This window comes from Cordyceps militaris, assembly GCF_000225605.1.
Source record: "Cordyceps militaris CM01 unplaced genomic scaffold CCM_S00008, whole genome shotgun sequence".
Lineage (NCBI taxonomy): Eukaryota > Fungi > Ascomycota > Sordariomycetes > Hypocreales > Cordycipitaceae > Cordyceps > Cordyceps militaris.
In genome coordinates this window covers 393694-415708 of record NW_006271976.1, presented here as the reverse complement: position 1 = coordinate 415708, position 22015 = coordinate 393694, and the positions used below count along the sequence as shown (strand labels likewise).

At 53.7% G+C, this 22015-nt stretch overlaps 5 protein-coding genes across 5 annotated transcripts; 3 read left to right on the top strand and 2 right to left on the bottom strand.

Annotated features, from left to right (window-relative positions):
- Positions 1-161: 161 nt before the first annotated feature.
- CCM_09208 (allantoicase) lies at positions 162-1303 on the bottom strand (the record flags this gene model as incomplete). Its single annotated transcript, XM_006674342.1, has 2 exons — positions 162-1132; positions 1198-1303. 2 exons carry the CDS (start codon positions 1301-1303, stop codon positions 162-164), a joined length of 1077 nt encoding a protein of 358 aa, XP_006674405.1.
- A 2139-nt stretch (positions 1304-3442) lies between these two features.
- On the top strand, positions 3443-4559 carry CCM_09207 (aliphatic nitrilase, putative; the record flags this gene model as incomplete). Its single annotated transcript, XM_006674341.1, has 4 exons — positions 3443-3624; positions 3677-4116; positions 4168-4493; positions 4533-4559. 4 exons carry the CDS (start codon positions 3443-3445, stop codon positions 4557-4559), a joined length of 975 nt encoding a protein of 324 aa, XP_006674404.1.
- A 1929-nt stretch (positions 4560-6488) lies between these two features.
- Positions 6489-8223, bottom strand: CCM_09206 (Protein kinase-like domain; the record flags this gene model as incomplete). Its single annotated transcript, XM_006674340.1, has 4 exons — positions 6489-6709; positions 6763-7683; positions 8029-8125; positions 8188-8223. 4 exons carry the CDS (start codon positions 8221-8223, stop codon positions 6489-6491), a joined length of 1275 nt encoding a protein of 424 aa, XP_006674403.1.
- Positions 8224-10256: 2033 nt separating this feature from the next.
- CCM_09205 (cytochrome b561, putative) lies at positions 10257-11468 on the top strand (the record flags this gene model as incomplete). Its single annotated transcript, XM_006674339.1, has 4 exons — positions 10257-10278; positions 10490-10607; positions 10668-10792; positions 10858-11468. The coding sequence occupies 4 exons, from the start codon at positions 10257-10259 to the stop codon at positions 11466-11468; spliced, it is 876 nt and encodes a 291-aa protein (XP_006674402.1).
- Positions 11469-14706: 3238 nt separating this feature from the next.
- CCM_09204 (autoinducer 2 sensor kinase/phosphatase luxQ) lies at positions 14707-21625 on the top strand (the record flags this gene model as incomplete). The annotated part of the gene is made up of 4 exons (XM_006674338.1): positions 14707-14731; positions 15024-15163; positions 15318-21356; positions 21428-21625. The coding sequence occupies 4 exons, from the start codon at positions 14707-14709 to the stop codon at positions 21623-21625; spliced, it is 6402 nt and encodes a 2133-aa protein (XP_006674401.1).
- Positions 21626-22015: the final 390 nt, after the last annotated feature.

The window sequence follows — 22015 nt, the reverse complement described above, 5'->3', positions numbered from 1 at the left end:
CCAAGATTTTATTCCTTTAAACGACAAGCAAAAATCATGCCTATGTATTGCTATCTATTTTCGCTCAAATCTTTTGTCATCTACATTCTCCTGTTCGGTACGTCAGCATCGCACACTTGCAGAGTCATTGAGCGGGCAGGGGGCGCGTCGCAGGCCCGTGCCTAGATGGCTCTGCGGCCAAACGCGCGCACGCGCTTGACGCCGCCATCGGGAATCATGACGAGCTTGACGTGAGTAAAGACGCTGTTGGTGTCAGCAGAGGCAAACTCGTGTTCCAGGTCCGCCTTGGCCTTGGTCGGCGGGACCACCTCCTTCCAGCCGGCGTCGTCGGCAGCCGGGCTGGCAGTGGCGGCGTGGATGGCCTCGAGGCGGACCTTTTGGGGAAAGTTGCCGCGAAAGTGCGCCGTGTCGACGACGAACTTGTCGATGCGGCCGGGAGCGCCGAGCTTCACAATGGTCCAGTCGATGTGGTCCTTGCCGCGGGAGCGCTTCGTCTCCCAGCCGTCGCCCATGTCTTTGCCGCGACCGGGCAGCAGCAGGTTGTCCTTGGTGCCAAAGTGCTGGTCGCTGCAGGACACAGCGACGGCGCCGTTTTGCGCGGCCGCGAGGTCCAGCACGGCGTCGGGGTCGGCCGGGAACACGGGCACGGCGTGGCCAAAGAGGCGGAAGCGGGCGATGCCGCCGTCGGCGTACATGTTGAGGCGCACGTGCGTGTACTGCTTCTGCGTCGGGGCGTCGAGCTTCCACGAGAAGCGCGCCGAGGGGCCGCACTCGCGGATGCCCACAATCGTCGACCACCCGCCGCGCGCGCCCTGCCACGACGCCACCTCGTCGTCGTTGTCGCTGAAGCAGCCCTCGACCGAGATAAAGGGCGCGTAGTTGCCGGTGAAGAAGGCCGTGTCCACCTCGATGCCCTCGACGGTGCCCGACGCGACGCCCAGCCGAATCACCACCCAGTCAAAGGGCTCCTGGTTGTGACGGCGCGTCTCCCAGCCGTCGTACCAGGCACCGGTGAAGACCATCTTGCCGGGCTGCGAAATCGGTGCGGTAGGAGTCAGAAGATTGGACGCTTCTGCGAACCACTGGTCTGAAAAGGCAAGAATCTTACCGCCCAGAGTAGCCGAGATGAGGTCTGTACGCGATGGCAGGCTCGGTTAGCAGAGCATGATTTGGAGGCGCAACGGCGAGAAAACATACCAATGCATGTCGAACGGAACGTCTCGTCAATCTTGTCAGCAGGGACGACGCTGGTAGCAACGTCGTCGCTAATCTTGTAGCTGATCTCGTCAATTGTAGTGGCCATGTTGACTGTAGGGTGGGATAGAATTTAAGTGCGCTGCGTGCGGGTTCAGCTCGACGATATTCTCGTTTGGCGATCTTGGCTTCGAAATACCCCGCGATTTTTGGCTTGGTTGCTTTGCTCACACGAACAGTGCATGGAGCCGCTCTAGCCAGGAACGACGGGCGAGGCCGTATTTAAACTGCCCTCCTAGCCTGTGCGCATGCGACTTCGGGCCACTACGGAGGGAGTGGGCTATTGGCGGTGGGGACCGGGGACCTCCGACGCCGGGACACGGCCGGTGCCCAAGATGAAGCCGCTCAGGCGCCAGCTTAAAATCGCATGTCGAAACGGTGCAACGGCGGCGTCACAGACTGGAATTTGGGCGAGACCATTTTCCAGGGCGGGGCTCTCGCCGGAATTCTCGTGTAGGAGGCCTGATGCATGGACACGAGTCTCACAAGCGAGCAAGGATCGTCTCACCGATGACGGGCTTGGCTGGCCAGTTTGAGAGAAAAATGGATGTGAGTTCCAATCAAACGAACACAACGCGCATCACAAAATGAAGCTATCAGGTAATAACGCGCCTCTCGGCAAAATTGCAAGGGAAACTTTACTCGATGGCTTGACGTAACGTCGGAGTCCGCTCTTGGCATGCGGGGCTGAAATTCGGAGGCGCGGGGCTTTTCCACGTTGTTCTATTTGCCTGTTTGTCTGCATGTAGCCATGACCAAATGAATCTGCTTACAGCTCTGGGTACGCAATTGTTCTTGGCCATCAAGAGAACAATAAGCCCTCCTCAACGGCGGGATTACAGTTGGTGTCTCCTCTACTCAGATCGCCAACTTGCAAAGCAAGCCATCTAAGCCTTCAGGCAGTCGCACACTTGCTTATCGATCTTGGGCTTGGCTAACCATGCCCATTTAGGAAGGCCACCTATACACTCGTTGCCTTGCAGGGGTCCAAGCCAACACCAGTGAGTTGTCAGTCGCTGCGGCGTCATGTACGACGAACTAACAGCACACGACGTTTCCGCTGGGGTGCCGGAGGGCGCCGAGGCTGACACTAACACGGTGATGCTGCACTCAGCTCGCCTTGGCTTACTTCCCACGTCCCTTTGCACCACCCTCAAACAATGGCCATTCGAGCGTGAGTGGGAAAATCTTTGCCCAGCCTGGTCAGCCCGGTGGCAAAAGGTATAGGTGGCCTGCGGGCCCTGTCTAGGTGGCCTGTGGATAATGTCTAGGTGTCCTGCATAAGTGGCTTTGGCTAGAGTTTAGCGCCATCGCCATTCCCTTGCTAGGCTGACCGGGCAAGTAGCCGGAGCCGGAGGGGGAGCAGTTGAAGCGAGCGACCGCCCGTCGACTGTGGTGCTGATGCTATGTGCGCACATGGTCATTGCCTGGACCATAGAGGTGAAATGGCTGTCAGACAAAGGTATTCCAACTCGTAAATCTCGTAAATCTTTCTCCAATGGTCATATTTCTCATCAAGAGTCACCGACTTGGACCGAAATCTCACTGCCCAGGTCTCATTGTTCTCTAAATCAGTTAACGACACCGACGGGATCTACTGTCAATGCTATGAACCATATTGGAAGTATGGTAGTCATCTGTATACCCGTTGGCAATTTTCCTCAGGTAGCAGCTGCAACTAGCAAATCGACATCAATGACCGGTAAACGCAGTTTGGGATACCCGCAAGGAATGATGCGTGCCTTCGCCATTGACGACAGAGAAGTGGCCAACATTCTACCTGCAGCCTTGCATTTCAAATGCATCTTAATCAGTAACCAATCAATGTATTATAAACTCTTGGTTCACTGATAGCAGACAGAGGAGGTCAACTTGTTCCGTGCCATAGCGGGGTAATGCTCAGGCTGACCAAACTGCCGATTGCTGCACAACGTAGCAATGCAACCATTGTACGACAAATAGCGAGATGGAGACGATCTGTACACTGGGGGGTGGCCGGCAATTTCTTGACCACTCGGATGTCAAGTTATTTATGCATGCACTTCCATCAATACGAGGTCGTGCAAATTATCCCGCGATCTACCTGACACAGCAGCAGTGCGAATGCAGAACATATTTATTCCGATGGCAGGAAACCCCCTCCTCCTCCTCAAACAACCATCCTTCAACTCTTCACTAAATTCTAGTCATGACTCCATCTTCGTCTTCTTCTCAAGTGGTCGTTGCCGTCACCCAGGCAGAGCCAGTCTGGCTGGACCTTGATGCAGCAGTTGATAAGACGTGTGCACTCGTCTCCGGGGCCGCAAAGAATGGTGCCAAAATCATTGCATTTCCCGAAGCCTGGATCCCAGGCTACCCCGCTTGGATCTGGTAACGACACTTCACAATCGCATCGTGTCTCGAGTATTCTAATCTAGTGCAGGTCCCGGCCGATGGACCCGGAATTGACCACCCGATATATTCAGAATTCGCTCAAGCTGGACTCCCCTCAAGCGGCCAAGATTACCCAATCGGCTGCCGAGCACGGCATTGTCGTGGTTCTCGGCTTTTCAGAGAACGTCAACGGCTCGCTCTACCTCTCGCAGGCCGTCATTGACGCCGACGGCACGATCCGCGTCGCGCGAAGCAAGATCAAGGCAACGCACATGGAGCGGACCGTCTTTGGAGACTCGTATGGCAACTGCCTGGACAGTGTCGCCGACACCGAGGTGGGCCGGGTCGGCGCCCTGAACTGCTGGGAGCATCTGCAGCCGCTGCTCAAGTACCACCTGTACTCGCAAAGGGAACAGATCCACGTGGCGTCGTGGCCGCCCGTTTACAACGACGTCCCAGACGCCTGTCTGGAATCCATGTCGGCCAAGGGTACGTACTTGGTAGCCCCAATAGAACCGTAAGACTGATTGAAGATACTAGGCATATCGGCAACTGTACAGGTGTACGCAATCGAGTCCCAGGCATTCGTTCTCCACTGCACGGCTGTAATGAGCCAGCGCGGTATTGACCTGCTGCGCCTCTCGCGCGGGTCGTTGATAAGCACACCCGGGGGCGGTCATTCGGCCGTGTTTGGGCCGGATGGGGCAAAGCTGAGCGTTGATATACCCGAGGACGAAGAGGGCATCATTTACGCCACCATTGATCTGGACGAGATCCTCAAAGCTCGGGCATTCATCGACGTCTGTGGCCACTACAGCAGGCCAGACCTCTTGTGGCTGGGTGTGGACAAGGGGATCAAGCGACATGTGAGAGACTCTTGACTGCCATGCCCTTTTGCTATCAAGCCTCTCACAGCTTTCCTGGGTATTTGAACTGGCGAGCGAGAAGATCAGCCACGTTACAGCTCCACTGAATCTACCTTTCGAAGCTTTTATAAACAAAGTTGCGATAAACATGTTGTACTCGATAGAGAACGTCCTTCGTTAGTAAACTGCTCATGTTGAAAGCGGACGCTCATAGGCATGGGCGAGATGGGGTGTCGCTGCCACACGAGCACCTAGACGCGCCAAAGTGCAAGTAGTCGACATGTGGCGCATAAAGCGAACAACTTTGGACGCAACAACGCTGTTTAATACTGAATCGCATTCTCTGGATACTCAATAGCGTGATGGACTATTTGCTGAAATACGAGCCCTCCTCAAGCCTCTCACCTGCGGACTGTGAGGCTGCAGCCACCGCCTCAGGTGCATGCCGCGATGAGGGCTGTACCCAAACTCTCAGCTGTGGTTGCATATCTGCAAAGAGCGGAACCTTTGTACATGCCGGGAATATAATAGCTCACCCCAAAGTGTCTTTCTGGGGGTTTTAAAACGAGACATTATTACTTGAGGCTCTGCCCCCGCAAAGAACATAGTGTAGAGTCGTCATGTCATCGTTTTCGCCCAAAATTTCTCGCTTCTTGACAAGTATTGGACCTAGGCTTCTCACAAATTTCCCTATGTTCTGCAGATCCTGCATGTTCTGTGGAGAATCGCAATGAATGCCAGCATCATCAAGCAGCGCCCTTGCCTCACGTACAGTCAGGCACAGCACAGTGGTGGAGGGCAAGATGCGCTCTCCAACACAGGTGATGACTTTGTACTGACGCGGTTCTCCTGTTTTGTAAAAGGGCTCCATGTCTATAACCACTTTGCGGCCGGCTTTCAGGTGCTCCGACACGACAGTGATGGATTTCGCGGAGAACAGTGCAGCTGTGGTGTTTTCAGTGTCTCGCCAAATAGAAAAGCAGAGCACAGATTCGTCAAGGAACAAAGAGTCAAGCATTATCGATCTCAACCACGTCACAATCTTTCTTCTCCGTCGCGTTCCTGAGCTGGTTTTCCAGCGTTTCGATAGCGGCGCAAACAACCTAGAATAGCATCCTCGCCCAGGCTTGAGCTGGGGCCGGACTACATTGGAAAATGCAGCTGTATGCCAACACCCGTGGTGAACGTCGTAAGGACTTGTATCGAAACTTGATAATATAAAAAGACAGCGCATTTGTATGTCCTGCAGACTGACGGCAAACTCGGCATGGAACATTTGGGGCATCGTGATGGCGGACAACGTTGCCCTAATCCCCCACCAAGGCTCTTCAACTTGCTGACGAGACCAACTACCAGAACTTGTTGCGAGCCTGTCAGCTTTTGTTTCACGTCCAATCTCGTGTACTGTCATCAGAATTTGAGAAACTAAACCCTGCAGAAATGGGCGGTCTTTTGGTCAACACTGCGCGAACATGCCGGAGCCAACAGGTGAGACGTACTCAAATGTTGTCGACAAAGAGGGAAATGCCGCCTTCCTGGACAATGGTAACTTCAAATGGTTTACATTTAGAGACTATTCAGATGCAAAGCTTTTTGGATAATATAGCATCGAGGCCGGGTCATCCTCCCATGGAGTCTCATCGACTCCCGTGAATGCAACCAAGCTGAAGGTACTTTGGCTATGAGCCGTGTTGAGCTATGTCATACTGTGTATTCTGCGGCTAATTTTCTCCCCTCGTCAGTTCATCCTGAGCCATCGCTCCACCCCTATACGCCACCCATCGCATAGTCGTAAGCCGTCCCAGTTGAATCTGGTGAAAGGTGCTGACCTCTGCGGGAGAATGGTGGTCTCCAAGAAACACAGTTTCTAACACGCACTCCTTGCGAAAAACATTGGAGTTGGTTCTCCCTTGACGCCCGTTGCACAGGGATAAGGGCGATATTCTAGTTATTATACAACTTTCCAATTCATGATTGTCTCATGTGATGCAAGTATCAAGTACATCTGCCACCCATATACCTCAAGGCGATGCCCAGACCCAGCGCACCGCCCGCTAGCAACAGGGGAATGTACGAGTATCCTCTTTGACAAGAGTAAGATCCATCGTTCAAGGTGCCTGCTAAGACTTCTTGCGGAATAGGCCCTCCGGAGGTTTCTTTCTGGCCCAGATACTGGTACGTTTCCGTTCCCTTGAACCGGTCCCCGCTTGGTATACCTGTAACGGGTCAGTCTTCGTCAAGGTTGGTATTTCCAGGCTCTCAGGCATACCAAGTCCAAACGTGCACTTGATAAACCAGTCACGAGCGTGTTTCATGGCGTCTATATTGTCAGTGGGCAGTTTCGTCCTCATTCGCTGGTGCACGTCTTTGGCGTGCTCGTCCGACAGGGGAAACGGATAAACGAGCGCGTAGGTCTGGAAGCAGAGCGGCAAGAGATTAGCATGCTCAAAGTCAATAATCCAAAGAGCGCCATCCGCGTCGAAGATGAAGTTGCCTGGATATAGGTCCGCGTACACTAGATAGAGTTGGCAGTCCAATTGACACTCGGGCCGTGGCGGGTTGGCGGTGTTCCTAGACCTTTGAGGCATGGTGCTCATGTAATTGACGTAATCCTGGAGAGACGCGACGTCATAAAAGACCTTTGGCGCTTCACTATCTCTGAATAGTGGATGTTTGATCAGGCCTCCTCGGTACGGCCCAGGGGCGGCATCGCTGGGGACGGGGATGGTCAGGAGGATGTCGATGGCCTTGGCAATGCGATCAATGTACTCAAGCTGGTCTTCCCGAGACTTTGTCTTTGAGATGTTCAGAAATGTCATTCCTTGGACATACTCCATGATGATGTATGCGCCCCCAACAACACGGAAAATCTTCGGGACGCGGGGAAGGCCGATAGGCGGGGCGGCCGAGCGGGAAATGACTTCTAGAGCATGGTATGTGAAGGTCTGGGTTTCGGCCTCCATTATAGTCAGGCACGAGTATGAATTTCCATATTTGATGTAGAACAACGGAGAGGGGGAATCAAGCGGATATGGGAATCCCGTGCGATCAGAGCCAGCCGCGTCCTGCGCATCGCGCATCTGTTTTAGCGTCAGGGAATTGGCGGCATCCTGTAATTCTTGTATAGTTTTCATTTTGGCCCAGGAAAAGCCGCCGTGATGAGGTGAGAGAAGTGATAGCACGAGGATAGCTGTCAAGGAAAGAAAGTGGCGTCGCAGGCCGTTATTAGGTGAGGACGCCTGTCATGACTAAGCACCAGCTGGTGCCTTATTTTAGAATGCCTACAAAGCGGGTTAGTGTATTACTATTTCACGTCGTGGAATCCCTGAAAAGGGCAAATGACGACTGCGGGGACCTATAAAACTAAACTAAACTAAACTAAAAAAATAAAACAAAACAAAACAAAGGCCCGTCCAACAGGTCGTGGGGTCGTGGGGCTTTCGCTGGTTAATCGAGGGGTCAAAATGGGTCGCTCGCGGGCCCAGAACCTAATTAGGATGGGGGAGACGTAAGAAGGAGCGTGGCGAGGCCACACCTCGCTGAAAAACAAGGTGTCGCCTTGCGTACTCAAGCCAACTAGCACCAATGGTCTCGTCAACGTAACTGCGTTGGCCGAACTCCGGAGGCGCTATCTTCCCCCGTATCTTCCTGCAATAGATGATATGTCCTGAGGACTTTCGTCGGCCACTGCTACACGTGAGTGTTGCATCGGCGTGGTGGAAGCGTTCATGATAAAGGGCAAAGTCTCCGTGGCCGGTCCGGGCCGCGAAGCGCGTAGGGAAGTGACCAATCAGACAGCAGCGACAACAAAATGTACTTTGTTTTTATAGGCAGGCTAAACCATGATGGAACTCCTAGCATTTCCATTGCACGCTTTACATTGCCAGCAAATTGGCTCCCGTTGCGCATCATCTGATCGGACGAACAGCTCCGAAGCGCCAGAAGGAATTAGAATCGATATGCAGGGATGGCCAAGTACGTAGCTTGTAAGTACCATCGCTTATGTGTATGTGACCTTGTAGGCGTAAGGGATTCTCCAGGTACTTCATTTTGGTTGCATGATGATGTACTATTTATATCCATTGTCACGGGCTGAGTCCGTCCGCGACAGTGGGTGGACAAGTATACCAATGATACAGGTCCACCCAAGCAACCAGGCCCATTGTTGTTACGAATCCTTTTGCCTGGTATTAACAGGCAGCAGCGCTGGCTGCCGCTAGAGCCCACCGGCCCCGTTGCATCACATCCATCAGTCCTCACGACTGATGCTTCACTATGCTGAAACTCGGTGTTGATCCCCGTTCACCTACCTATTCATGGCTTGGATGTATGCTACCTGTGGGTAGAAGAACTCGTTTAAGTTGGCAAGAAAACTGGACGTTTTAAATCGTACCAAATATACATCGAACAGCAGGAAATGACTCTCAAGATACAGTGGCACATTTGACTCCAAGAAGTAGCAGCCTTAGGGCTCCATTTTTCTTACTCTCAGTAATATAGCCGGTTGTGGTGTCATCCCCGCCCAGAGTGGCTGGGATTGGTCTTTAATGTCTTTAATACCGGCCACATTGAAACGGTAGTTATTGAGGTAAGAAGCATTGCCAGCATTTCCCGCACCACCGTACCCTCCGCCGTATCCTCCTGCTGCCTTGTACCCTCCAGGCACTCCGTGGCCGCCACTCTGATTAGAAAAGCGGCCAGACTCGTCTGATTAAACTGTCAGCCGGTATGGGATCCGGTGACCGCGGTGCTCGGTCTTGCGGATGACGCCGGCCAGGACAAAATGACCCGGAGTAATGGGATGAGGCGCCGCCCTGGTCACGCCCTGGTTCCCTTCTTTCCAGAATTTGTTACCGATGAGAATGTGGAAGCCCCTGTGTCCCTCTTGTTGCTCTAGTCCACGGATGGGATTGGTCAACATGGGCGGTTCCTGCCGGGACCAGTTCCACGATACAAGGCCACGCAGGTTCCATTCAATCATACACTGAGCTCTTCCCAGGGTTAGCGTACTTAATCAATGAAGGGCAACGTTCTCTCACATGAAGTCGCGGCAGCCCGCCATGTTTCCCTCATCGTTTGCCGGTTGAAAATCAAACTGCGACAGGGGAAGGATATCGTAAACCCATTTGTGAAAAGGCACCGAAGCTTCCACGTCAAACTGAAAGGACGCGAAGGATGAACGGCTGGATCCCTCATAGGTAAGTAGCTTGATATGTAACTCTCCGCCAGACATGTCAGGCCCTGTGCCCTCGAAATCCATGCTCAGGCGGCACCCGTAGACACTGACGGTGCGGTTGACGCCAAGTTGAACTGGGAAAGAGTTTGCGAAGTCGATTTTCAGGGTGACGTGGGGCTTCACGGCCTGTTGATCCAGGAACTCAACGAGGAAGCGATTCACATTCTGCTTGAGGGCCAGACTGAGAGACGGTGGCACGGTGCCACCCTCATGCAATTCGTAGGTATCAAATTCCAGTTTATCCATGGCTGAGGTTGCTTCAAGTAAAATGATGGTGGAAAAAGTGAATAAAAAATGGTGACTAGAGGAGAGTGGCTCTATTTATCAACATCCAGCGTGATGACCAAGGCGCCGAATTCTTGCACCTCTTCAGTTGTGACGGCCCCATATCAGCCCCAAAGCCTGACCTGACGTGTTTCCCCATCACGCAGGCCGAGATGTCCGCTATCTACATCTCCTGCAGGACGACCAGTTATTAAAATCATTGATAGGCCATGAGCGTAGCGCACTGTTTGGCAAGTGCAAAGATGGCGCATCTTGTGGAGGATGGTAGGGCGTTTCTTGGTGGTTGAGCGACTCCTCTTTTAGTTCAGCTCACAAAAAGTACCTAGCCATTTTTAACTTGTCATAATACTTAAAGAATCAGATTGTAATTGTTTTTCAATTCAGTAGGTTCTTGAAGAAGTTTGTTCCTGCTAGCAGATAATACTCACCAGTCTTTTTTGCCGCTTGCCGCGGCCAGCTCCGCTTTAGTAAGCAGCGGCTCCTATTGGCTCGCTGCTAGTTCCCGATTTGAAGCTGTCACCAGCGAAAGAAGCGGAGCGAGCGGCATACGCGCCCGTTATTTTATTTTATGCAAAGCTACCGACGGCCGCAGCGTAAGCGACCGACCCGGATCCATTTGCCCCTCGCAGCCGCTGTGTGTCGAACATGGCCAGCACCGCCCTCCCCAACAGCCGGGCGCCTCGCCAACGCAACAGCGCAGCTCAAGTCCGCCGAGGATCCAATCAAGACGGCCCACGACAGCAAGACACGGCGTTTTTCATGGCGCAGCTCTGGGATGGTGCGTGGCCACTGACCGTTTTTGCCCTGTCACGCGCAGCCCCAATATTGACATTTCTCCTCCAGGCACCGGTTTCATCGCGCAGACGGCCGTCGTCACCTTTTCGCTGTCCCTCGCCGGGCGGCTGCTCGCGCGGCCCCTGAGCCTGTTTTCGTGGCACCCGCTGTCGCAGCTCCTCGGCCTCGTGACGCTGCTGCAGTCCATCCTGGTGCTGCAGCCGACGCACGACGCGGGGCAGAAGCGCGTCGGCCAGGCGGTGCACGCCTGGCTCAACCTGGCCTCGTTTGCGGCCTTCTCCGCCGGCTTCGCCGCCATCTACCTCAACAAGGAGCGCGGCGCGGCGCCGCACTTTGCCAGCCTGCACGGCGCGCTCGGCGCCGCGCTGACGATGCTGCTCTGGGCCCAGTACGCCGTCGGCTTCACCATGTGGGCGACGCCGGCGCTGTACGGCGGCGAGGCGCGCGCGCGTGCGCTGTGGAAGCTCCACCGCGCCGGCGGCTACGCGAACCTGCTGCTGATCCTGGCGACGTTTGGCACCGCGGCGGACACGGGCTTTGTGCGCAACGTGCTCAACGTCGAGCGCTGGGTGTTTTACGTGCCCATGGCTCTGATTGCGGTCGGCGTACTGCCGCGCGTTCATCTTTATAAGATGGGCTTTGGGAAGAGGAAGGCGTAGCTTAGGGAAACCTGTGGCATGTGAATTCGGGAATTCGCTCCGGATAGGTTGGTAGGCAGAGTAACTTGCGTGAATGTTGGTGGAGGGCGGCAGTAGAAACGTTCGCCTTGACATCTGTCGTTGGCGGTGTTTTAATATTTCCCGAATTTATCATTTTTCTGGAAAAGTGTATAGTTTCTTGAAGCATACCTAACCTGCTAGGAAGAATAATTGTTCAACATTTCTTGAGTACATACTCAATCAGCCCTATGGTACGGCTCAGGCTCTGACGTACGGCATGGACTCAACTACCAATCTACTCTCTTTTGTCAGCAAAAAAACTAGTTGGTACTTGATGCTTCAACATTGAGAAACCTATATTTGTAACAGAGAATGTGATTCACGGAACTAGGAGCCCGGCCAAAGCCGGAGCGTAAATCGGCGAGTCCACTTCCGCGACACTCATACGTGAATTGGCGAGCAGTCATCATCTGGGAGCGGTTTACACAGCATAAACACCGGATTTGCATATTTTATGACGAAGTCGCCGTTTTGATATTTCAGTTGAGCGTCGGGAACGGGTTGTGGTGAGCAACCACATGAGAGATAGGCCGAGACGTAAAGCTAAGCAGCGCCGTTTTCGGTTTGCAGAGCAGCATAGACAAACACGCCTGGCCTATCCAAGTTTAAAGAAAAGCATTAGCAATAAGTTTTCGAGGATGACACATGTGTGTCTCTCCCGATGCAACGGCCGATGCATGACGGGAGTGCTAAAGGCGGCACCGGGTAGCAACAGGACACCGCAGGGTAGCGGACCTTGCTGTCCAGTTGGACGAGGAAGTGAGTTCGAAAAGGGTCGCTGCGTCTAGTAAAACGACCTTGGCTACTTTCATCTTGCTTGTTGGATTGGAAGTCGCGTGTGCAAGATCGGACCGATGGGTCAAAAGATCGTCGATTCCGTGGCAATATCCGTCGTATCTGCGACGTGGCTTTGCGGAATCCAGGCCGCTGTGACGCGCACCTGCAGATAAATACCTTTTTTGTTTCACTCTTTTCGATACATGCGTCCACTTTACGATGAAGCGGATGTTTCAATGACGCCTGATGACGTCCCTGCTCTTTCTTTGGATAATAAAGGACATGCTGGCCGTTGTGGGCGGCCCATGTGGTGTGCGTGCATGGACAGCAACAAGGCCATGATCAGCACAGCTGTGGGTGCCAACAAGATTTTGGGCTGATGCAATCCGGCGGTCAGCGGAGGGAACTTGCCGAGGAAACCCCCAAAGAAGGCAGCTAGAAGGACAGAAGGAATTACGGGGTGCAAGGGGGCTTTTTCCGTCTGCGCGCATCGCCGCCGACGCCATGGGTGACTGGGGGCTGGCTACTGGATTCGGCCTGGGGCATATGTGGGCAATATGATAACGGTAAGCGTACTATAATAATAACAGTAAGGCTATCGCTGTTGTCTTTGGGTTTTTTTCTCTTTCTGCGACCGATTGGGAGGAATCGTCGGTGTTTGCGAAGCGATTCTTCTTTTTCCCTTTTTTTGCGTCGACTTGTCCCTTGTCTGGGACATACAAAGGAGGGGTCGGTCAGTGGTTGGAAAGGCAACAGGGCTCTTGAATGCGACGGCGGGTTATTGCATTTCTGGTGCCGGGGTTTTCATGCAATCGATGTAGCTTTAGTATTTCCTTTATTTATATTGCAGAAAGTAATGCAGTGCGACCGGAGCGGAGATGTGTGGCAGGTGTTCGATATACGGTTATTGATTTTCCTCTCTGTACATGAGTGGTAATACATCTTGGGCTTGAGAAATGATGCAGGTGGTGACATCTTTGGCTGTGTGACGGCACGCTGGCGACGGCTTACTTACTCCAGACGGTTGAAGTTGCCAGATTAGGGCGACTGGAGGGCTGTGATGTGATATCCCAGATACCGTCGTTACACAGGATGGCGCGAGGCGTTATGTGGTGATACACTGGTAGTCTCGGGAATAGCTTCAGTGTGCGTGGGCACTAGTTATGGTTGTGGTACAGCCAGAGACGCCGAAAGCGGATTGTCGAGGCCGGCCTCCGTGTCAAGCCAAGCGTCCGTCCCGAGGGTCCGTCCCAAGGGCTCGGTTTAGGTTGCTAAGTTGAAAGGCTATTGAAACTGGGCAAGGCTAGGCGAAGGGTGTGGTCAGATTCGGTGAGTTGAACGGGCACGACGAAGCAAAGACAGCTTCGGCTTCTGAGCGGCAATGTTTTTTTTTTTAGGTGGGTGGTTGGCCCGGATGCTTGGGCCGCAGGGGAGCGCCAGGGGGGGAAGGCAAGGCGGAAAAAGTGGCGCTGGTTGGGCATCAGGGAGATGAAGGGTAGCATTGGCGCATCAAAATGTTGCAATAAATAGAGAGACAAGAGAAACAAGGAGAGTGATAACTGATGTGATGTGGTGTGGTGATGGTGGTGGTGGTCAGTGGTGATGATTTGACATGGCAAACGGATGACAACTCGGTGTTGTCGACCCTTGTTGAGCCATGTCCGCGTCTGGCACACACCATACGAAGCTCGGGGCACGATGACGTTGTCTTATGACGTCGGTGAAAAAAAAAAGGTACCAAAAATAGGGACCAAAAAAAAGGCGAAACAATGCATGGAAGAGAGCAATATTAAGACCGTATCCGCGTCGAAACGAGTCAGGAGTGCCCATGCGAGGTAGACTATGTAGATGGATGGATAGTCTTGACGAGAGATCTGGCGCTAGCAGGTACGAAGAAATAGGGTCGAATGAAACGACGACGACGGGTGTATGATATGGATGCTCATGAGTAGCTAGTCAGTTTGGTAGGAACCGCAAATTTGGAGCGGTGGGCTGTTGGTGGCCGAGACAGTGTGGGAACTAGGCGCGCCCAGGTTGATGGATCAAAAGGAAAAAGGAAAATAGAAATGGAATGAGAAATAGTGGAAGAGACAGGGCTAAAAAAGGAGATTTAAGATTTAGTTATGGACAGACAAGTCGATATGTGCTGATGGGATGCGAGCCTTGTTGAATATTCGGTCAAGAACTCCCGCCGTTTTGGACACGAAAGCTCTCTTGGGGGCGTTGGAGGCGTTGGAGGCGTTGTGGCGTCGACGAGGCGTTTTCCAGTGGCTGAAGGCGTGTCGCACTTTTTGACGTCGGTACCTACGTCATGGGCACGCGCCGCTGCAGGTGCTGGGGTAATAAATTCCAGCTTTCACCCCACTGGAACCACAGTGGTGGCTTGCGGAAGGAAGAAAAAATGTGGAAGAGACGGGGAGAGGAAAGTAGAGTAATAGGGTGTGATTTTGCACAAGAGGGAGATTTGCGGTTGAGATGGGAAAAAGAGAAGAGAGACTGGCTGGCGAGCTGATGCGATAGATATCGTTACAGACTGGCCTCGAGGAGATGTAGTTATTACGCCTGCCTCAGGACAGGGAGCAGCAAGGAAGGGGCTCCAACGCGTGTTATAGGTGGCAGCCGGCCTCTCCACCTCCACTTTATTAGCGCACCGCCAACCTCTTTTGCACTAACTAATCCGTACCTACCTCCCTCTAGCCTACCTACCAACCTACCTAGTACACTCAAGTACTGAGACTACTACTGGCACTCTGGCATCTGCTGCCAATACCGTTACTATTCTGCCCTTTTTGCCATCCACAATTCCACCATCTCACCATCGACTGGCCGCCCTCTCCCATTTTCACCCGTCTTCCATCGTCCGTTGTCTTCCTCCGGGTCCCTCTCTGCTCGCCCCGTGGCCACAGTTCAGTTTCTCCCACATATTGTCTGCTCTGCCTCCACTTTGGCCACGGCCGTTTCCAAACCACGCCGCACACCCGTTTTACTCTCACTAACGTTAATTGCAACAAGCCCTCTTCAGCCTCTCTTCTCACTCCCATTCCCTCGAAAGAACCAGCAGCTCTCCCCTTGGCTACACCTCTTCTTACTAAACGCGCCCCTTTGTACAACAACTCAGATACCCCCCCCCACCCTCCAGCGCTGCTGCTTGGAGCACTCGCCACGCGGTACAAGCTTCCCTCGACTAGCAACGCCAAGCAGCAGCCACCACGCTTTCTTTCGGCAACGGCCAACAGGCTGCTCTGGCTCGACCATCACTGCTGTCCCTGGCTTGGTCGCCTTGTCTCATACCAAGGTTTGGTTGTCGAGTATCTTGACTCCTTCTTCCCGTGTTTGCCATTCACGGCCGCCATCCTGCAACCGCACGTCATTGCAGGCTACCGTCCGTCGCCGCCCGGCTCTGACACTCGACAACAGCGTGGACGCATCACCACCTACTTGCTCAACGGGCTGCTCGCAAAGCCCCTTCCCCCGCTGCTAACCAGCCTGTCGAGAGATGGACAAATGAGTGTTGACGGTGCCCCGAGTGCCCCTGCGCATGGCCCTGACCCGACGACAATGTCATCGCGACGTTCCAGCTATCCGCTCTCGGCTGCCACCGAAGCCGCCGCTCGCGCCATGGCTATCAATGCCCGCCACGCCGGTCCAGATGCCGATGCTGCCGATCCGTCCGATACCGTCGCAGTCGCCGACACGGATGGCGCATTTGACGGTCATGTGGCCGTCGACGGTCCTCCATTGGCCGCTTCCATCTCCCCACATCAGCTCCAACTCAACGAATACCGAGAAAAGCTTGCTCGCGATCTCGAGCGCCGCGAACTCCAGGCTAGAGGCTTGTTACCTACCACACCCGCCGTCGACAAGATCCGTGTCGTCCCCATTCGAGAAGAACCCGGGCTTTCACCGCCCAGCGTCTCCAACCTCAACACATCGTCTACGGAATCGGGCAACACCGTCCGCGGTGCCATAACACCCGCCCTGCTCGCCCGCACACCTTCTTATCCCTTTCCCAGGATGGCCTCTACCCCAGGCGCTTTTGGCCCCGGTCATACATTCGCCAACATGGCTAACCCGACCTCTCGCATCAACATCGCTATACCACCTAACGAACCCAGGGCCGTCCTAGAACGCGTCCTCTCCGAATCCTCGACGCCAGCATCCGCCTTTTCCTTCAACCCAGCCGGTACTCCCATGGCCGAGAATTATGACTATCCCAGTCCCGATCTGTACAACCTCTCTTTGTTGCTTTCATCCGAACCAGGCTTAGACGCCTGGTGGAATACCGTTGTCCAGATAATGACAGATGTCTTCCAGGCCGAGCGCGTAACCCTGTCTGTGCCTGCTGATGCTGCAGATTTAGAAAATGTCCCTTGGGGTCAAAAAGCTACCTATAATGAACACCAGGAAGACGAGCTCAGTGTCGGTTACATGGCCAAGGGCAGCAGCGCCGTGCAAAGCAGCGATGCTGATGCCGCAGATACCTTGTTTTCGCTCAACGATCTCACATCGCCAGCAGGGTCCCCCTTTCGCCCTGGCCTTAGCAGTCGCCATTCTTTTACCAGCTACGAAGAGCAAAATGACCCTTCACCGACAGCACCCCGTCGGCCTACTCATTTGTCGCGAAGTAAAACCTCGGCGCCATTTCCCTCGAGAGTCTTGCGGTCCGGTACCCGTCTCGACAAATCCAAGCTGGAACAGCATGACGCTCAAGCTCAAGACGACCCCACTATTCCAAGCTGGGAGATTCCCTTCCTCGCACGCTATGAGGGCCAAGGCAGAGTCCACTCCGTTCTGCAGGCCCTCGATTTCGAGGCTGATCCGCTCATCGACCACGCTGGCGTCGTCAGAGTCCTCGAACGAGGCGGCGCTGTTACACTAACAAGGTCGTACCCATATCTTGCCCCAGATGACGAGAAAGAAGATGCCTCCAGAATGGCAGCTGCCGATTCGCTCAAAAAGGCCAAGATACATTCCTCGGAATCATTAAACAAGCTTTCTTCCATGCTACCTGCCGCCGCCTTCAAGCCTTCTGGCAAGGGCAAACAGCCTGGCATAGATCGCGAGGACGACGAGACTCAGCCTTCTACTCCCAGATATGAAGAATATGAACAAATCGCGGCCTCACCCTGGGCACAGTCACCCGCCCCATCGCCTGCCGTTCGCTCCGACACCGCTGAGAATCCCTTCTTTGCCGAGGCCACCGTGGACGAAGGATCCTTTAACCCTGCAGCCGGTGCTGCCGACTATAACGACATGCGACCGCCCGCAGCCATTGGCTTAGACAACTCGTGGACTGTTATTCATGTCCCCCTTACTCATGTTCTGCAGTCAAGGCAAACGCGGCCGTTTAAACTCGACGCGACCAACATGGAACAGAAATTACAGGGCCAAAAGCCCGACAGCCCCCAAACCCCTGCTACCGATGCCAAAAAGAACAAGCCCGCACCCATCGCCATTCTGTCCATCTTGAGTACCGTTACGCCGTACCCGCCTAGCTTGCGCAAGTCGCTAGAGCACCTTTCACCTCACATGGCCACTTCCTTCTCTCTGGCTCGACACTACACAAATCTCGAGACGGAGCTTGCAGGCCTTCAAAGGCGGCGCCCTCCCACCACCGGCTTTGGCGCCGTTGCGCCCTACGGACGCTCGTATGAGAGTACCGCTGCCCTGGCTGCAGCCGATATTCTACAACCACGATCATCTGGAAGCATAACCAGCCCTAGCGACTACTCGGCCGTTTCAAGGAGTGCTGCTGACTCTCCAATTGGTACACCAGGCTGGAAACGCCAGCCCGTGCCCAGTCCAGCCGCTCTTTCAGGCGGGGACAGCTACTTCAGCCTCAAGTCGACGGCAGCTGGTAGGCAAGAAGCCGCTACAGGGCTGCAGAGAGCCAAATCTTACTCTGTGGAAACCCCGTCAGGTGATAAGAGATCCTTGCGGCTTACAAATAGCAGTGTCATGCACGATGCCACAGAAGAGTCTGAAACGGCGCCTGATGGGCCTGAAGAAGGTGTCGCAGCACAACATAGAGATCTTCGTTTGACAAGCAGCAACGAGCCGCTCTTCGAGATCGGCGAGGTATCAGTCTCTTCTAGCGTCGAGGAAAGACTCGAAATGGAGAGACGTGTATCGCAGCATCATCACCAACGCCACCCGCATACCATGCTCCATAGCTATGGCGCCGACTTTGCTTCCACCTTCCAATCTCTGCCGCCCAGCTCAAGCTTGATGAGCCGACCGCCACCCACACCGCTCGTCTCAGGCGTACCGCGTAGCATGTCGGTTATTTCCTCGACCGCAGGTGACATGCCGCCTCCATCAGACAGACTGAAGAGCCTCATTCTGGATTCCCTTCCCGCCCACGTCTTCGTTTCGCTGCCCCAGACCGGCGAGATTGTTTGGGTCAATAGCCGTTACCTGTCATACCGTGGGCAGACAGTCAACGATCTTACCGCCGACCCCTGGAAAAGCCTTCATCCTGATGACCGCGACGAATATCTCAAGGACTGGGGGCACTCTCTTCGAACAGGGGATCAATTCTCGCGCACTGTTCGTATTAAGCGATTTGACGGCGCGTACCGCTGGTTCTATGCCCGGGCGGTTGCCTCCAAGGACAAGAGAGGTGTCATTATGCAATTCCTTGGCTCATATATGGACATCCACGACCAACACATCGCGGAACTCAAGGCTGCACGCCAGGAGGAGATTGAAGCCTCTGAAGCCAAACACAGATTGCTCGCAAATCTTATCCCACAAATTATCTTTACGGCTACGAGAGACGATGGTGTCACGTTTGCCAATGAGCAGTGGCTCTCCTACACAGGACAGAGCTTCGAAGACGCTCTTGGACTCGGCTTTATGGATTTTGTGCATGGCGATGACTTGGAAAAGTGCTGTATCCCCTTCACCCGGCCTTCTTCTGAAAATCATCCACAGAAAGGAGCCAGCAGAGGAAGTGCGGCGGTTTCAAGGTCTGTCCGATTCGGGCATAGAAGTACGGCTACTAGCTCCACCTATCAAATGCCACGGGCGACTCTGGCCGAGCTCGCAAGAAAGGGCATCGTTAGAATCGGCACCGACACCAGTGGTAGAGTATCGTACACCATGGAATTGCGACTACTTTCCAAAAAAGGAGATTACCGCTGGCATCTGATCCGCTGTGTTGAGATTGACACAATTGACTTTGGAAGTGGTGCCAGCTCTTACTTTGGATCGGCGACGGATATTAATGATCACAAGCTCCTCGAGGCCAAGCTTAAAGAGGCCATGGAATCCAAAGGCAGATTTCTCAGCAACATGTCCCACGAAATACGAACACCGCTCATCGGTATCTCGGGCATGGCCAGCTTCTTGCAGGATACGACGCTGGACGAGGAGCAGCGCGATTACACAACCACCATACAAACTAGCGCCAATAGTCTCATCATGATTATTAACGACATTCTCGACTTGTCCAAGGCCGATGCCGGTATGATGAAGCTCAACTTTGAATGGTTCCGGCCGCGGTCCATCATGGAGGATGTCAACGAGCTCGTGTCCACCATGGCCATCGGCAAGGGTCTGGAACTCAACTACCTCGTCGAAGCCGATGTACCATTGTGGGTTAAGGGCGACAAGATTCGGATTCGACAGGTTCTTCTCAATGTTGTCGGAAACGCCATAAAATTCACCGAGATTGGGGAGGTTTTTAGTCGCTGCAGGATTCATACTGACATGAATGGACTGACGGGCGAGCACGAAATGATGCTGGAATTCTCCATTACCGATACTGGACGCGGCTTTTCCCAGCAGGAAGCAGAATTAATATTCAAGCCGTTTAGTCAGATTGACGGAAGCAGCACGCGACAGCACGGCGGCAGTGGTTTGGGTCTCGTTATCTCCAGGCAGCTTGTTGAGCTGCACGGCGGCAGGTTGGAGGGCACCGCGATTCCCGGTGAAGGGTCAACATTTACATTTACGGCACGATTCGGCCTGCCGACATCCGTTGACCAGCCGAATCTCCCTCATAGTCCTGGCTCGACAATATCGACATTTTCGCGTCATGAGTCCGATGGTGGATTTAGAGGATCTCCACAGCTCTCGGCTACATTGAAACGTCGCAGTACCGATGATCCGAGTCCTGGCGAAAGTGCGTCTGCCTCACTTCTAGCCCGTAGCGGCAGCCCTCGTTCGAGTGGCCTCTCCAAACCGGCTGCGAGCGCAGTCGCCTCCGGTCCCCTTGTCGGCGTCAATCCTGGCCTTGCTCGCTTCAGCGAGGCTGCCAAAGCCAGCGGCCATGATATGAGCCAGATGAGGTTGGAGATTCCCGGTCGCGACTCGCCTGGGCGAAGCGCAACCCCCGATCACCATGGACGACCACGACCAACTGGCATTGCGCCGCCTCCTGTTTACTCGATCCTCATCATCTGCCCTCAATACCACAGCCGCGAAGCAACAGTACAACACATTGAGATGACGTTGCCCAAGGATGTGCCGCACGAAATCACTGCCCTCCGCACCACTGAAGAGGCCCACCATTTAATTGGTGGCGATGATCCCGTCACATTCAGCCACATTGTCATCAACTTGGGTTCTGCGGACGCTATTCTAGCTTTCTTGGAAGAAATCACGACATTTCAAACGGTGGAAAAGACTGTCATTGTGATTCTATCCGACTCGTTGCAGCGCACAGCCGTGATGAAGGCTGCAGTAGGCACCAAGACGGAGCAGACCCTGGCCAGCAACTCTGTCAACTTCATCTACAAGCCCGTGAAGCCGTCGCGCTTTGCCGTGATCTTTGACCCGGACAAGCGACGGGACTTGAGTACAGACTGGAACCGATCCAATGCGCAGCAGCTTGTTGAGAAGCAGAAAGCGAGCTATAACGAAATGTCGATGCGAATGGGGCACAAAGGCTACAAGGTGCTGGTGGTCGAGGACAACAAGATCAACCAAAAGGTTCTTACCAAGTACCTTGAAAAGATTGGCGTCGAGGTGGAGATTGCCGAAGACGGAATCGAGTGCACGGAGCTTGTGTTTAGCAAGCCTCACAATTACTACTCGCTGATTCTTGTACGTATATTGTTGAGCGGTTGCAAGGTTGAGGCTAACAGATGCAGTGCGATATTCAAATGCCGCACAAGGACGGCTACGAGACGTGCCTCGACATTCGCGCGTGGGAGGACAAGAATGGCTTTGAACGGCTGCCGGTGATTGCGTTGTCGGCCAATGTTATGTCGGTTGTGGCTGACAAGTGCACGGCGGCCGGGTTCAGCGACTACGTAACGAAACCGGTCGACTTTATCAGCCTTAGCAAGGCCATGGTGAAATATTTCTCCTAATCAGCAATCGACCAAACATGGACGCCAAGACGACATTTGTGTACATATAAATCGGCAAGGGGACAAAAGACTGCGGTATACAAAAAAATCGGCGAACATTTCGGAGTTATTTTATTGGTTTGCTTTGTGATATCCGTGTTTCTGCACTCTTGTGCAGGACCACTGCGATGATCATTTTTTTTATTCATTTCGGGGAATGTTTGAAGCCTATTCCTATTTTCGGTTTCCTTTTTTGCTACGAGCATGGCCTTTGCGAGGGGATGAAACTAAAATGATGTAAGCTTTAGGAGGAATGAGCTGGACCAAGGACAGCTGGCTGGCTGGATGGATGATGTGTACTTTATAGACTTTGAGTGTTTTTTATCCTTTTTCCTCTTACAATATTATACT